We start from the raw sequence: 15,228 nt of genomic DNA, 5'->3' as shown, positions 1-15,228 counted from the left end.
CCTAGCTGGACATCTTCTGCTCTCCCTACTGGCAACTCCCCAAAGAGATTTGTTTTGCTCTCTCTAAAAAAAAAATTTGGATTTCAAAGTTAACCAAGTTAGTGAATATCAGATTTAAGATCACCCATGCAACATTAATTCGCCCCGCATGCAAACACATTATGATACAATCTTTAATAACATGATTTTTGCTTCCACAGGTCTCCTGCTTTTTACAGTGCAAAGGATGGATGCTGCTCACTTAATGAACACTATTCAAATTTTCTCATATCCTTATCATCCAATGTCTGGTGCATGTACTGTTTACTGCAGAGCATCCAGATCTTGCTTTGCATACAGAATGATTAATTTCCTCATGGGCTTTTCTACAGTGGTGCTCTAATTGTAGTGTTGGAGAGTTGGGGTTTTTTTTTACAATCATCAATGCGTTTATCTTCACAGCTCTCTGCTGAGGAACAGAGATAAAAGCCAATATTTTCAAACATGTCAGTGTATTTTGGGTGTTCCATTAAAGGAGCTTAGAACCAAACTTCTAGAGTACTTTGCACCTTCTTTCCTCAGAGAACAGCTTCCAGTCACCTTGGCTCTAGACACAGTGGGCAGTATTCTCACAGATTAGTGCATGGGTGACTGAAACTGGATACACAGAAAATGGGGACCACCTGGACAGAAGTTGGGAAGAATGTAATTTTTTGAGTCACCTAGCTTTATAACAGCAACTCTTACAAAGGGTGAAATGAAATCCAATTTTCAATTTCAATTCAAATGCCTTCACCATGTGACCATGATTTTTCCTACCTGCTAGGCTCACTACACAGCCTCCAAACTCTCCACCAAACAGCCACCATGTCAGGACTACAAAGTCCTGGTTCATCTGTCATCTACCATGAATGGAAACAGAATCTGGGCAGAAAGTAGGATCTGATCATGTATCTTACTTCATGACCACAAGACACAAGTGAATGGCAGCCCATGGGCAATCTTTATTCTGGTGTTTTCTAAGAGTCTTGATTTACTGACCTGAAGTTGTGATGAACAGGGGAAGCACACACGAGGTGAGACAGAATTGATCAGAGGGTCAGGAGCTGAATGGAGTGTAGCATCAAAAGAACAGATTTATTCTGGGAGGAAGCGAAACGAATTGCTGGGCAGAAAGCAGGAAGACAGGAAGGTGAGCAGTCCTATATCATCTTTTTCAATAAAGCTGAGGGAATGGCCAACACTAAATGGCCTCACACAGAGACAGGTAAAAGAGTAACCAGCTAAAAAGAACCACAGTATAATGTTGTTTTTCCAAAGACAAAATGAAGCAAAAGACTGGTGGCTTTCCACTAAAATTGCTTCCCCCTTACTCTATTATTTAGCTGTCAACTGTCAAAACTGCATCATTGTTAACAACTTAAGGCTACACTGTGCACACAGTGGTATGATAACCACTGCTTGTCATGAGAACACCTCCGAGAATATTTCCAAGCTCAGGCAAAACGAGGATGAACTACTTTAAACTAAACCTTCCCCCGAATTGCACAACATGGACATCATGGCTGGAAAACATCGGCCCAAGCAGTTAAAGTTTAGCAGAGCTACAAGCTACTGAAAACAAGGCCTGTTAGGCAAACTTAGTCTGGTGAAGGCATTATCCTTGCATCGCTGCACTGCCCCCCCCCAGACCGAGTGTTCTTGGGCACTGTCGTAATCTGCAGAGTGACCTGGGAGCTATTGCTCCACCTTTAAAGGTGTTGCCACCAGTTTTAGGTTTTTCAACCGGTTGGTAGAATGTAGATCAGGCTACATTTAACATGTTGAGTACTAAAACGAAAAACTCCGGAGAGCCAGCCCTGTCCCTGTCTCTTGAGTTCTGACTAAACACTCAAATGCTTCCGATGCCAGAGGAGCAACAAGAAGAGTTTTAAGAAAAAGAAAAGGCCTAAGCTGTGCATGTGTAAGCCTCTACTGAGAGAAAGTTTTGCATGGAGGCAACTTAGCCAAAGCACAAGGGCAATATTTAGCCCTCAGGGCTCTTTCAAATTCATCTCCCTACAAGAGAAAACACATCTTAGCCCTGGCTCTCACAAGCAGAGATTCAGCTCCAATGTGATGCACTCTTGTGATCACAGCAGCCACTCTGTTGTGTCCTGCTTATTGTCTTGCCAGCTTGGTAGTCAACATCTTCATATGCTACAGCTTCTTCTCCTCTGAGCTGGACTAGGTTTCACAGGAACAGACCTGTTTTCCCAAAAGCCTTGCTAAGAGGACTGCTATTTCATACAAGCTCCTCTATGCTTCCTCCAGTTTACCTTATGGATGCATCAAGCCCAGCCTCCTACCCTAAATCCTGCTGCAGGAAAAACCCGTTGCCTGCTGCAGTGATGAAGGTGACATTGCTCTGAATGCAGGAGTTGTATAGCAAGGTTACTTGCTGCCTAAAGCCAGCTACAAAAGGAAGATGGCTCTCCAACATCACCGTCATTGGGCTCAGCTGAAAACAGGAGATATTACTTCATTAAAATTCATAGATCTTGTGACTTTTATAGAAATAGCAAGTAGAATCCAGGATGGCAGAGATGAGATATTAGGGCCAAAGAGTAATGACTGAGAGCAAAAACTCAGACTTCTGGCTGCCAATAATAAACATATTTGGTAAGAAGTGACTTTTATTCTAAAAGCTACATCTAACACATTGATCTTCAATATATTAAAGCCTGAATAATTCTGATTTTGCTGTACTGCATCAATTTGTAGTTCATATAGGCAGCCTAATATCTGCAGCACTGTTACTTTGCTTGACATGGCAAGTCACACTGTACAACCTTACCTAAACTTCTGACAGATTCCAGAACATGTTGTTCATTCCCTGAAAGACGTTTGGACGTGGTTTCTATCAGCAGTGTTTTGTGAACTAATCCACTGAAAGACAGAGCCACAGTCTCTGTAGACCGATAACATGGTGTTTTGTAGTGAGTGTATGACATCCATGACTGGATCTCAGCTGCCAGTTCAGTTGGTTGCTTCTTTTAGTCACAAAAGAAGAACAAGGATTAGTTAAAAATCAGAATTCATAGATGATAAGAAATCATGATGTAAGGAACTGGAAAGAAAACCAATAAGCAAAATCAAAAATAGCACCTGCTTAGAAAAACTGTATTCTCTAAAAACACTGCTTCATTTTGGAACATGACTCAGAAGACCTCAGTCTTCATCTATTTCATTTGGCTGTGAAGTCCCAGCAGAGTAAATTCATTTAAATTTAAAAAAAAAAAAATTGTATACATATATATTGTGTGCCTCTGTAATAGCAGCTGACATCTAGGATGATAAACTCTCTATTTAGACACAAGTATGCTTCTATCCTAAACAGTTTTGCATTTACTTCTCTTCATTTATTATCACCAAGTATATTTGCATCCAAATAAAGTAGTTGGTTCTTCAGAATTCATCCATTTGTGCAGTTCATTTCCCCACCTCAAGTTTTATCACTGTGAAATCACAACTGGTAGTTGAGGATTTGATTAGATCACAAAAAGAGGATTAGAACTCCAGATGGGACACACACAGCAGGAAGAACTGAATGCCTAAGCAAGAAGACGTGGTTTCCATGCAATTGCCACTGGTTTGTTAGTCTTAACCAAGAGTGAAACAAAGAGAAGGAATAAAAAATATATACATTTCATGCTACCGGTGCTCATTTTGTAAGAGAAGGGAGCAGCTGCTTTAAGGACTGTTCTTCTTTTGTCAACACTGGAAGGGATACTGAGCAAGTTTGCAGATGATACAAAACTGGGAGGAGGTGTTGTCATAATTAACAGCAGCTTCATGTCACCCACCAGGACTGAAGAACTCCAAACCAAAACCAAAAAATTATCTGTTTCTACGACTCTGCCTTCAAAAGACTGTATGAGGGGGAAAGGTTGATCAGTGATGTTTAGTTCTACAAAGAGCACTGCTGAAATGACTGGGAACCTGGGAGTCCAGCCAGATCTCGGAAAATCTGCTGACTTACAAATCGACATGGTCAGAGTGGCTATCCAGAGTGCTCCCAAAGACCTGATGATTTATCCTGTGCTCAGCATTGGTTAAGATACCCTAAGACAAGGAGGGACCTAAACCAGGAAAACATGGAGAGAAATCTCCATTGGAATGCACCATAGAGATCAACAGGGATATATAGTATCAAAGTCTGCTGAAACTCAGGGAAGCCAACAGCTCACAAACCCAAGAGGTCTATATCCGAGACAGCATCTTGAAAAGAGTTGGAAGAAACAGGAATTTGAACTCAAACAGACGCAAGTAGAATCTCCTTGGATTTTCTGTTTAAGAGATTGATGTTGTTCTGAAAAGTCTATTCCTGGAACATTTTTATTTGTACTTCGTTTTTACACCTGGCCAAATAAGAGTTAGAGATAAACAGCTGGTTTGACCCCATTTGAAAACCTTGGTGGATGTCCTTTTGGATGATTTCTGCAGGGAATGATGGAAGAGAAACTACAGGAGCTTTATCAGCAGTGAGACAGATGTCTCCATTATTTCTTCGCTTTTCACTGATTCTGTTATTTTAATATTTTTCCTTTTTTTCCTCCCCCCTTCATCCCCCGGCAATACTTTTTTCCAGCCAAGACAGATGTGTCTTTGTTACTGTTGCCTTTAAAAGTTTTATGTGCATGTTGCTGGTAAAGTAACAACAATACTTGACTTCTGTAGTATGTTTTTCACTAGGGTAAGCTGAAGCATTTTCTAAGAATCAATTATTCTTCACAAAGCATTTCTGAAGCAGACATTATTATCCCCAGTTTACAGAGGGATGAAATGGCAGATAGGTTAATTAACTTGCTTAAGGTCATCCAGTGAGTTAGTAATGGAGCTGCAAAAAACCCAAGATTCAACAATTCTCATTCCCAGTCCCTTGACCTAACCACTAAGAAGTATTCCTTCTCTTCAGTCTTAAGTACTTCATTTAAATCTATCACTGATCATTTATTCTGACATATTGTTGAACTACAAATTAGTCAGTCTCAATGACAAACATGTAAATGTGTGGAGATCTGCAGCATCCTCCACCACTTGCCTGTTCAGCTTCGTGCACTCCCTGCTAGGCTGAACAGCTCATCTTCCATTAAAAATGGAGAACTGTCAATATTGTTTCAGGCATCAGTCTGAGAGCGTTGTGTGAAAGAGGAATAGCATTTTCTCCCTTTCCCCAGGAGGCAGGAAGGCTGCCTCAACAGCCTGGCTGTTGGGGAAAGCAATAAGCTCAAGATGCCAACTGGCTTTGAAAAATAATTTCTATTTTTCTTTAATGCTGCATCTCCCTCCCAAGCGTTTCCAGTGTTAGATGGCTGGAGCGGCAGTATTTAATAGCTACATCTTTGTATATTTCACTCTCTGGCATTAGTTTGACGAGTCATTTTAAAGTCAAAATATCCTTCAAATGCCCACCCAAAGTCTGTCAGTCTCTTAATACTACACATTCTCTCCAGAGGGTTTTGCACTGCAGTTGTCTCCGTGGCTCAGCATGAATCGCTGCACAACAAAATACAATTGAAGTTTGCCAATTAATCGTGATCACATAAAGAATGAATAACAAATGATTTCTAAACACATATGTAGCCAATGCCATTTTACCAAATGCTCAGAGGGTCCTTTGACTTCACTCAGTTGAAGATGATTTTATTCCCTCATGTCAATATTTATAACAAGAAAATGTTAGAGATCATCTTACAGCTTGATAGTTCTGAGAATAAGACTTAGGAGTGAAGTCGATCACTGTGTCATACAGGAACTACTCAAGTGCCTCATTTCCAAGATCAACTGATACAAGTTCAGACTCTTTTTTCCTTGTAAATGTCAATAAACAAGCACCAATGAGCAAACTGGCACCCTGATCTTGCTTTATTTCTGGGTATACCTTTGCCTTCTCCGGACAAACTCACAGTGGCTCAAGTGTCGCATTTTGTCAAAATTTTGCCTTAAAGCCATTTAATATTCAGTTAAAACTAAAATACATACACAAGAGGAATTAACCAGATAATTAATTCCAGGTCATTATTGATCAAATAAAATAATTCCAGACCAAAAATCTGCCAACTATTTCTGAAAAGGTCTTTCTTGTAGTTTATCAAGAGGTCTCTTTCTCTTTTTTCTTGCTGCTTTGCATTCATGTGCTTCATGAATGTCTCTCCATTCCCCTCATGTCTTTCCTTCACAACAGTCCCTGTGCAGAGAATGCCCATGTTGTCTTCTAGCATCACGTCAATTCACTGTCTTTTGACTTCTTTTTTAGGGTTTCACCTTTTTCACTCACCAGTCTGTCACTGATTTTCTTCTAAATAATTGCTAAAAAGTCCAAACACTTTGCTCTGTTTACAGCAAAAAGCTCAGGAGGATCTAACAACACATCCATAGAATTCAGCTCATCACAAACCCATTCCTGTTGCCAGCTTCTGCTGCTTCCTTCCATTCCCTGGAAGAAGAAGAGAGAGCAGTTCAGCCATTGACCTGAATGTTAAGCACTAGCAAACTAAACCAGGAGTGCGGCCATGAGTATACACATCTCTGATGGTAATTGCTCCCAGGGATGCATGTGACAGCACTGCCAGGCAGCCAGACTGGCCTGTCTAACCTGTTCTCACCATGAGCATCATCTCAGGGAGAGTGACTTGGGCAGTGTCTTCCATGGTGAACCACATCACCTCGTGAGCTTGAACCCCCTGGCAGAATACAGGGAGACAGTGTTCCAGATGAGGTGAGAAAGACCATTTTGGCTACATGGATTGCAAAAGAGACCATGCTCTGCCTCTGCAAATTTGCAGTGTGTTGAGTTGTCACTTTGTTGACTGTTGTGACCTTGATATTCCATCCTGAGTGTCTGTACGCTGCCTTACTGGCACGCTAACCCTGGCTGGGTGCTCTGCAAGCAGTTCTCCTCATAACCACAGCAACAACAGTGATATAGTAACATAAATAGGCTCTTGTGAGTGCACATTTTTACTTTGATTTAATAATAGCAGTGTCTGACAGCAGAAACAACTGATTTCAGAGTAAAAACGGCAGAAGAAGTTAACCAATGGAGACCTGTTCATATGTGTGCTTCCATCACTCCAGAAGAGCCGTGCTGGAGCCTGAACGTGTAGGCAGCAACACTGGGTCTCTGAAGAGAAAATCTTTGTATTGTGACTTAAAGATCTTTTACAACCTAAATGATTCTGTGATTCTGTGACTCCTTCCTACTGATCCTGACCTGTGATGTGTAACTATGAGGGAGAAAGTCAGTTTGCCTGCTCTCCTGATCAGGAACAGCTGTAATTCTCACACCAACCTAATCCACTAAATGTCTCTGCCCTGAAACTCAGCAGAGTAACTTAGGCAATCAGACCCCAGTGTGATAAAGCTGAAAAAGCAAACAAACAAACAAAAAAACAAACACCAAAAAACTGAAATGGAACCAGAATCCCACTTAGAAAGAAAGAAGAAGATGCTCTCCAGTGGTCTATATGCCAATTTTCAGAGTTTGGGTAACATGCAAGATGAACTGGATATTTTCATTGATGAGATGAAACAAGATCAAACTGATGTAATTACTGGAAAAGGTAAAATGGAATCTTATAATATTTTGCCCCAATCCTTTTAAACAAATAAAGAAATTTGAAGATTGAGAAGGTAACAGTACACTGTTTTAGAGATGCAGGCAGTAACTTGTTCCAATTAATGCTATTGAGGAGGGGTGGAATGGAGCAGGGATGGCTGCAGAGAATCAGGCTGCTTATCCCTCCAATGTACAAAAAGTGTTTGGAACTGTGTGAGGAAAATGCCCCAAATAGCCAGCAGCCATGTCTCATCAGATTTTCTAAAACTTATTTTCCATGACAGAAGTTATTCCAGTCTATATGGAAGAAGTATTTTTGAACTCAAAATGTTTAAACTACTTAATCATGGAACAAAAAAGTGGTGGTTGCTTAGGAGTCAGCTATCGTAATTTGATTATAACAAGGACAGTTGGTATAAGAAGGAAAAAGGACAGTCCCAGTCAGGGACTGACTCACACACAGAGATGCTTCAGAAAGATTATCCCCATCATGAAGGGAGAAATGATGAGAAAATTACGATTCAAAAATAGAGATAGAAATGTAAATGAGAGTACATATGATCTTACTCCATAAAGTCATGATTGCTTAATTAACAAAATGGCCAAATTTGGCTGAAGGACAATTTTGTCTCAGCAGTAGGGTGAAGGAAACACTCAGAAGCTAAAAACATAGTATAGAACAACATGGAAAGGCGAAAATATCGGGAAAAAATGTTCTGTTCATACAAAAAAATGAAGACTACAGAAATGTGATTACAGACAGTAAAATGGGGAGTGCAGCAGTGCCAAGGTGTATGTCTAAATAGAGATGCTAAAACAGCATAAAAGTGGCAGAAATGTTAAAACCTTATATTTCCTTCTTAAAAAGAGGCACTTTTCTTATCTAGTAAGAAAAAAAAGGAAAGAAGCACTTTTCAGTCCATTAGTCAGTAATGAAAATAGAAAGCAATTTCTACTAGAGCTAACATTTTAAAATTAGGATATCTAGAGAACTTTTATATGACAGTCTTTGAATAACTGGCTAAAGAAATTCCATAAATGTTAATTCTTAATAATCATAGAAAGGCTTGGTTTGGAAGGGACCTTAAAGATCACCTAGTTCCAACCCCTCTCTCCCATGGGCAGGGACACCTTCCACTAGATCAGGAATATAAAGGAAATTGCAGAGGATCATGCCAATATGCAAAAAATACAAGAAAGGTGACCAGGGTGCCCAGGCCATGAGGCTGCTCTGCTCGTGACAAGCATGGAAAAGGTGACAGAAAATTAATCAAGGAAGGACGATGGAATAACAATGTCTTCAAAGCTGAGCAGAATGTGCTCTTCTAGAAAACAGGCCCAGGCAGACAAACCCAATTTCCTCCTTCAATGGCATTACACGTTTGGCGTGTAAATGCAATCACATAATTGTCATTTACTCAGATGTTTGCACAGGGGCTGATTTAGTACTTCCTGGCACTGATTAAAAATTAGCATAAATCGAGCACTGGGAAAGCTCGTGTGAAGCAGGATTGGCAGTGGCCAAAGGGGTGGTGGGAGGAAGTGTTAGCAGGGTCAGGTGCCCAGCCCCACCTCTCAGGGGCTCTCCTGGGCACACACCCTGCTCCACTCCAGGTTTGGGGGCACGAGGGTTAGTGACCAGAGACCAAGATGACACTTGTGCTGAAAGACTGAGATCGTGGAGGTGGATTTGCCAAAGCACATATACATAAGCAGCTGAATATCCATCCTTGAAAAAAAGCAGGCAGGGGGAAGCAAAAGTTATGAGGCTAAGGACTGGCGAGGAGCACAGGAGACAGGCACCCTAACTTGGGAGTACAGAAGCAATTTCTCTATGTGGATTGGAGACACAATGAATGACAGGGAAACATTTGTGGCTCCCAAACTCTTCCTTTCATCACCTTCATTTGTGGCTCCCAAACTCTTCCTTTCATCACCTTTCAGAAAAACTAGATTTTGACAATAGTTGTCCCAATTCACAGCCTGGTCAAGGCTGTGAGTGAAGACACCTGGCTTTCAGCTCTTTGTGTAAACTCATACCTTTTCCCAAGAGTAAAACCAACTTGTTTTTGTTATATTAACCCAGACAGACATTCTCACAGAGCATGTAGACATCATCTCACACCAACCTTCACTGGCAAAAGGAAAGAATAAGATTGTATGTAGTGGCAAAAGGAGAGAATAAGGTTGTATGTAGATTTGTCATCAGCGTCTAATGAGAATATCTACTAATTTCACGACTAGATTTAAGCAAAGGTGCTTAAAACAGGAAAAAGGAGAGGAAGGCACAATGAAAACGTTCCTGACGATATTTGCAGATGCCTGTTAACACAGGAGGGCGTAACCCTCTTATGGGGTGATAGTTTGGGTTGTCCTGTGCGGAGGCAGGAGTTGGACTCGACGATCCTTGTGGGTCTCTTCCAACTCAGGATATTCTATGATTCTATGACGACGGGGCTCGGCACCTGACAAGCCGTCACTCATTGCGGGGAAGGAGAAGGCGGGTCCGCCCGTGCAGGCGGGACCGGGGCGGGGACGATCCCGCCTCTCCCCGCTCGTCACCCGCCCGCGCCGCGATCCGGCACCACCGACCGCCCCCTCGGCATCACCGACCGCCCCTCGGCATCACCGACCGCCCCCTCGGCATCACCGACCGCCCCTCGGCACCACCGACCGCCCCTCGGCATCACCGACCGCCCCTCGGCATCATCGCTCCGCGCCGGCCGCGGGTCCGCCCGGGCGCTGCCGGGTGAGCGGGGCCGGGGCCGGGAAAGGGGGAAACGGGCCCCGGGTGGTGCGGGGCTGTGTCCCCGGGAGCTGCCCTGCCGGAGGGAAGCGGGGCTGGCCCGGGCTGGAGGATGCGCCGCGCCTGCCTCCGGTGACCTCCGTGCCCCGGGGCGGCCTTCTCTTCCCGGTGTGCTCGTGGTTAAAATCAGGAGTCACTCTGGAAACGGAAAGTTTTCCTCCTGTAGTCCGAGTGAGAAGGAAGCTGTGTGAGACAAGCTGGTGGATTGGGAAATAAAAACAAACAGCTTAGGGCGGGAAAGCTTGCTTTGAGTGGGAGTAAGGAGCGGGGAGGAGGTGGAGCGGCAGAGCTGGAGGCTGGTTATGGTTTTGGTTTTGGTTTAGGTGTGTTAATTACCAGTGGGCGATCCTGAAAATGTCCTCGCTGGAAGTGGCAGTAACAAAACTGTTCTGTCACATCTCACAGAATCAGAGATCGCCCTAAACCAGGCTTTGGATGGCTCTGGCTCTTGGGAGTTTGTAGTCTTTACCTTTCTTCTCTCTCAAACATTCTTAGTTTGGTGAGGATTAATGGAGGTCTCTAGCGTTGGCTTGGGCTGTTTAGATTCCTTTAGCGATTCTAAAGTGAAAATCAGGTTCATCAGACCACAGGTTTGCATCGTTTAGGAGCTAAAGGTGCTTTCATTTTAAAGCTGCAGTAAAAAGAGATTAAGCATGCTTTGTTGTTTGACTTGAGTCTAGTGATACTTTCAGAGTGATGTGATGAAGATTTTGGGGGTAAGTTTGTTGCTTTGTCTCTGAATGTAGGAATTAGGGCTGGCTGTTCTGAAATGGATGGCTTAGCATGACTTCGTGATCATTGCCCCATGTAATAGATGCTCAGGTGGAGGTGCTGCCCTGCAGTCACTGAAGAGCTTCTGCCTTCTCTCGCTAGGCCTGCTGCCTTGGCTTGAGGTCTCTGATACTTAGCCTTCCTTTTTGTTAATTTTTCCATTTCTCTCTCAGACTCAGATTACTTGTAATTACATGCTTCATTTTATTCCTACTTCCTTTTATAGAGCTCTACTAACAGGAGTAAATCAAAGCAGACAGTTGTACATCAGGTCCTGCAGTGGGCAAATGTGTGTAAGTGAGGTTATGAATACTTCTAATTTGCACTATTAAACAACAGGCTCCATGTAATCATGCTGAAATGGACTTAGCACTGTCCTCCTGATTACTCTTATCCATGCTCTTTAATTTTTTATGCTCATCTGGAATCAGCTGTGCAATACTTAAAACAAGAATTTCAAACTTTAACCTCAATGTAGTGCACTTAAACCTCACTCTATGAGTCTGGAGACTTATGTCATCACTTATTCAAAAAGGCACAGTACAGGCCACATACAGCTTAAAATACAGAATTATGGGATTCCTATTCTTGTCTGTTACAACCCATTTTGCAAAGGAAGAGTAAAGATGTAAAGAAGTGGAAAAGTGGGGAGGATTAGAAAAGCTGAAAGAAAACCCTTCTTCATGCTCCTTTAAGAGCATGGATGTTGTCTCTGGTGGCCTGATAACAATGGTTTTGTCTTCAAGGCATTTTTGTTGCAGAGGTCTTTAGGTGGGAGATGGCTAAAAGAGAATGGGAAGCTGCTGATGGATTTTCTTGAAAAAAAGAATCGAGCACAGGGAAGTTTTTTTCCTCTCAAAAGAATGGCTATTGTGAGAGACTGACAAGAAAATGAAGAAAAAGGTGACAGATGATTAAGGGAAGAGAATTGAGATGGGAAGGATCTGTGTGATTCATATAGAGAAACATAATTTATTTATTTATTTTTACAGTTGGTTAGCCATTCTTGTTAGACAGATTATAACAGTGTTTTAAGTTGGGTGAGAAATTTTCATGAGCAAAACTTCCAGGTTGCTTCCTCAATATGTTCAAATGATGTCTTACCTGGTGCTTGTGTAGAAGTCAGCAGTGTTGCAGCAGGTGCTGTTTTTGGCAGAGCTCACACTGTAATTGTTCCTGTGATGGGAGTTTAAAGGTAGTCTTGAGCAAGCCGAGTGGCATCTGCTAATAAATTAGCCATGGTAAATTGTGCTTCAGTGAAGGTACTTTTAAAGCCAGTATTGGTCTCTATAGACAGCAATAGTGTAGTGTCCTAGTTAGACTGGTAATTGTACCTGAATTGGTGTTGATGTTCTGTGTGTGCAAAACCATGTACTAAGGATTAGACTGATTTCATGCAAGGAAGGTGAGACTTCAAACATGTGATCAGTGTACGATGCCTTGTTTCATTTGCCTTAATTCTGGGATAGCCTGTGATGCTCAACCATCTTAGAGTTGTGGCTGTCTTGTGTTTCCTCTTGCAGGAAAGTCCATCTGTCTGTCTATGTGTGCCCACTCTTCCTTGAGCCATGTCCAATGTTTCCAGTTACGCCCTCCGAATGGCCCGGCTGAGTGCTCAGATATTCGGAGATGTTTTCAGGCCGACTGACTCCAAATCTATGAAGGTGGTGAAGTTGTTCAGTGAGCAGCCCTTGGCCAAGCGGAAGGAGGTGCACAGCTGGTACCCTCCTCACAACACCTACTACGCCCTCATGAAGAAACTCCGCTACTTTGGTCTTTACAGGTACTCTGGGCGTATAGGGTTGGGAGCAGGACTGGAGATGGGAAAGGAGTGGGTGTCAGTCCGCTTATAGTCGTTTTCCTGAAGGGAAAGAGAAAAAGTTTTAGTTCTGAATATGGTGCATATGGAAATGCACACTTGATTGTTGCACTGAGGGCAAGGAGCATAAAATAAGTGACTGCTGTTTAACTTTTGCCATAATTGGAACCTTTTGTGAAAAAGACTTTAGGTATAGTTTTGGGCAAGCAGTTACATAAGAAACAGTTCCTGCTTTGGCTTTGTGGGGAAGGGAAGAGAGCTTTCTCATAGACAGGAGATGGGGCTGTAGTTCTGAATGTGCTACAAAGAGGTGATGTTAACACCAAAATTGCCCTGAGTCAGTCTTATGATATATTCCTCAGTCATTCAACAGCTAATAAGTGAAATGTAGAAGAGAAGGAAAGTCTATATTAGGCCAGAGGGCCTTTTCATCCTTTAAAATAAATGAGGTTAAATTAAATTCAAATGTCGTTTAGATAGCCTTGTTAATTCCAGCTTCATCCAAACCAGTTGTCTAATTTCCACATGAATTTCCACAGTCTCTAGCAGAAAAAAATTGCACTACTAAAGAACATCAGCAGGAGTCAAATGCATTTCTTTCACTTCAATCAGGTAGCACTAAAGAAATCCTTTAAAAAAGGGAGGCTGCCAACTAGATTAATTTCTAGTATTAGTATCACAATACTAGCCATCAAGGATTGTGTCCAGGATGCTCTTAGTTTAGGTGGGTGTGCAAACATTTTCTAGAGTAGATGTTTCCTTACACAGAAAGCCCTAATGACATGTCCATGTTCCTTACTCTTCCCCTATTAATCTCAAGTTCCTTCTCTAGCTGCTCTGTATACAGAGAGTTTGTGGAGGGTCAGGTTTGCAGCTCAGAAATATGTAATGAAGAGTCACAGACTAACAGGGCCTGATAATAAATCACAAGCTTTTTGGTACTATTTAGAGAAGTTGTGTAGAAAAATAGCAGTGCAGCAACCTTAGGCCACGTAGGATGCAGTTATGACTTTTGAAAATTGCTTTGCACCGAAAAATAGAGGGACAGAGATTAATAAAATTTATTAGATCGTTATTGAGGATTAATTATCTCTGCCAGCCCCTTCATCCTCCTTCCTGTTTTATTCTCCTGTTAAGATTCTACCACTACTCATGCTTTCTTCATAACTCATTCTTGAAGTCTCCTGAGAGCAGTGTCATGGGCTGTAATTACTGCTAAGCATGCCCCTGTTTCCTCAGAAGCTAATGACCTGAACTTAGTATCTAGCACAGGAACACAATGTGCTATTGCTAGACTGCTGGGCCAGATGAGAAGGGGGGAATCTCATTCTTGTCTCTTGCTGATTTTTACATTTTACTGCTCATTTAAGCACAGTGGATCAATAAATGCAATTGAAATAATACAAATATGCACAGACCATTTTTTGCTGAAAAGGGCAACCTTGTTAGTTCTGAAAGTACCAGAGGAAATCTCTCGTTATTATTCAGTGATACTGTAGCAGTAATAAGGAATACATTGCAGTGAGTTTCAGTATGGACTTCATGGTTAAAAAAAAGGTTTTTTTCATTATCACATACTTCAAAGAACCTTTCACATCTCAGTATTCCAAGAAACAGAGTAAACTTTTTTACTTTCCTCCTAATCTAGGGATGAGCATCAAGACTTTAAGGAGGAGATGAGGCGATTGAAAAAGCTCCGTGGGAAGGAAAAACCAAAGAAGGGGGAAGGAAAGAGAGCTCTCAAGAAGAAATAGTTCTATTTGAACAGTATCATTAACTACTCTGGCAATGCTGGAGAACAGCTGGAGAGGGTTTGGCATGTGAGCTGTGTGTGGGGCACAAGAAACACACTGTGAAATAGTGGACTCCACCCTGGAAATGCAGTTGGGTCTTTGAAGTTTTATTTGGTTTGAATTTCTGTGCTTTAAATACAGTGTATATTGTAGCACATTATTTTGTCAGAGCCTTCTCTTACCCAAGTAATAAAAACAGGAATAAAAAAAACGTGCTCAGTGTTTTTCTTGACACCACCTGTAGCTGTTTCAGTTTTTCTTGATCTGGAAATCTGTTTGCTTCTCATTGTCTGTTTTACTTTCTTGTATTAGTATCAACACTGTGGCCGCAAAAAAATAAGTATTCCTGCTTCTACTGCTCCTTGTCAAACTTGCCTGTTTTAATGAGTTTCACTTCAGGTAGCTTTAGCTAATTTTTTTTTTTTAAGTTGCTGTTAGAGTTTGTTATTCTGCATTTTTC

At 41.9% G+C, this 15,228-nt stretch overlaps 1 protein-coding gene across 2 annotated transcripts; it reads left to right on the top strand.

The window, feature by feature from the left end:
- Positions 1 to 10,156: 10,156 nt before the first annotated feature.
- On the top strand, positions 10,157 to 14,979 carry MRPS33 (mitochondrial ribosomal protein S33). Of its 2 annotated transcripts, none has more exons than XM_027680561.1 (3): positions 10,157 to 10,328; positions 12,680 to 12,939; positions 14,624 to 14,979. In XM_027680561.1, the coding sequence occupies exons 2-3, from the start codon at positions 12,725 to 12,727 to the stop codon at positions 14,727 to 14,729; spliced, it is 321 nt and encodes a 106-aa protein (XP_027536362.1). In that variant the 5' UTR covers positions 10,157 to 10,328; positions 12,680 to 12,724; the 3' UTR covers positions 14,730 to 14,979. The 2 variants fall into 2 exon arrangements, with proteins under 2 accessions (XP_027536362.1, XP_027536363.1); XM_027680562.1 differs by lacking the exon at positions 10,157 to 10,328 and adding an exon at positions 10,513 to 10,532.
- The last annotated feature ends 249 nt before the right edge of the window (positions 14,980 to 15,228 follow it).

This window comes from Neopelma chrysocephalum, unplaced genomic scaffold (assembly GCF_003984885.1).
Source record: "Neopelma chrysocephalum unplaced genomic scaffold, ASM398488v2 Primary Assembly neopelma1_59, whole genome shotgun sequence".
Lineage (NCBI taxonomy): Eukaryota > Metazoa > Chordata > Aves > Passeriformes > Pipridae > Neopelma > Neopelma chrysocephalum.
This window is presented reverse-complemented; position numbering and strand designations above follow the sequence as displayed.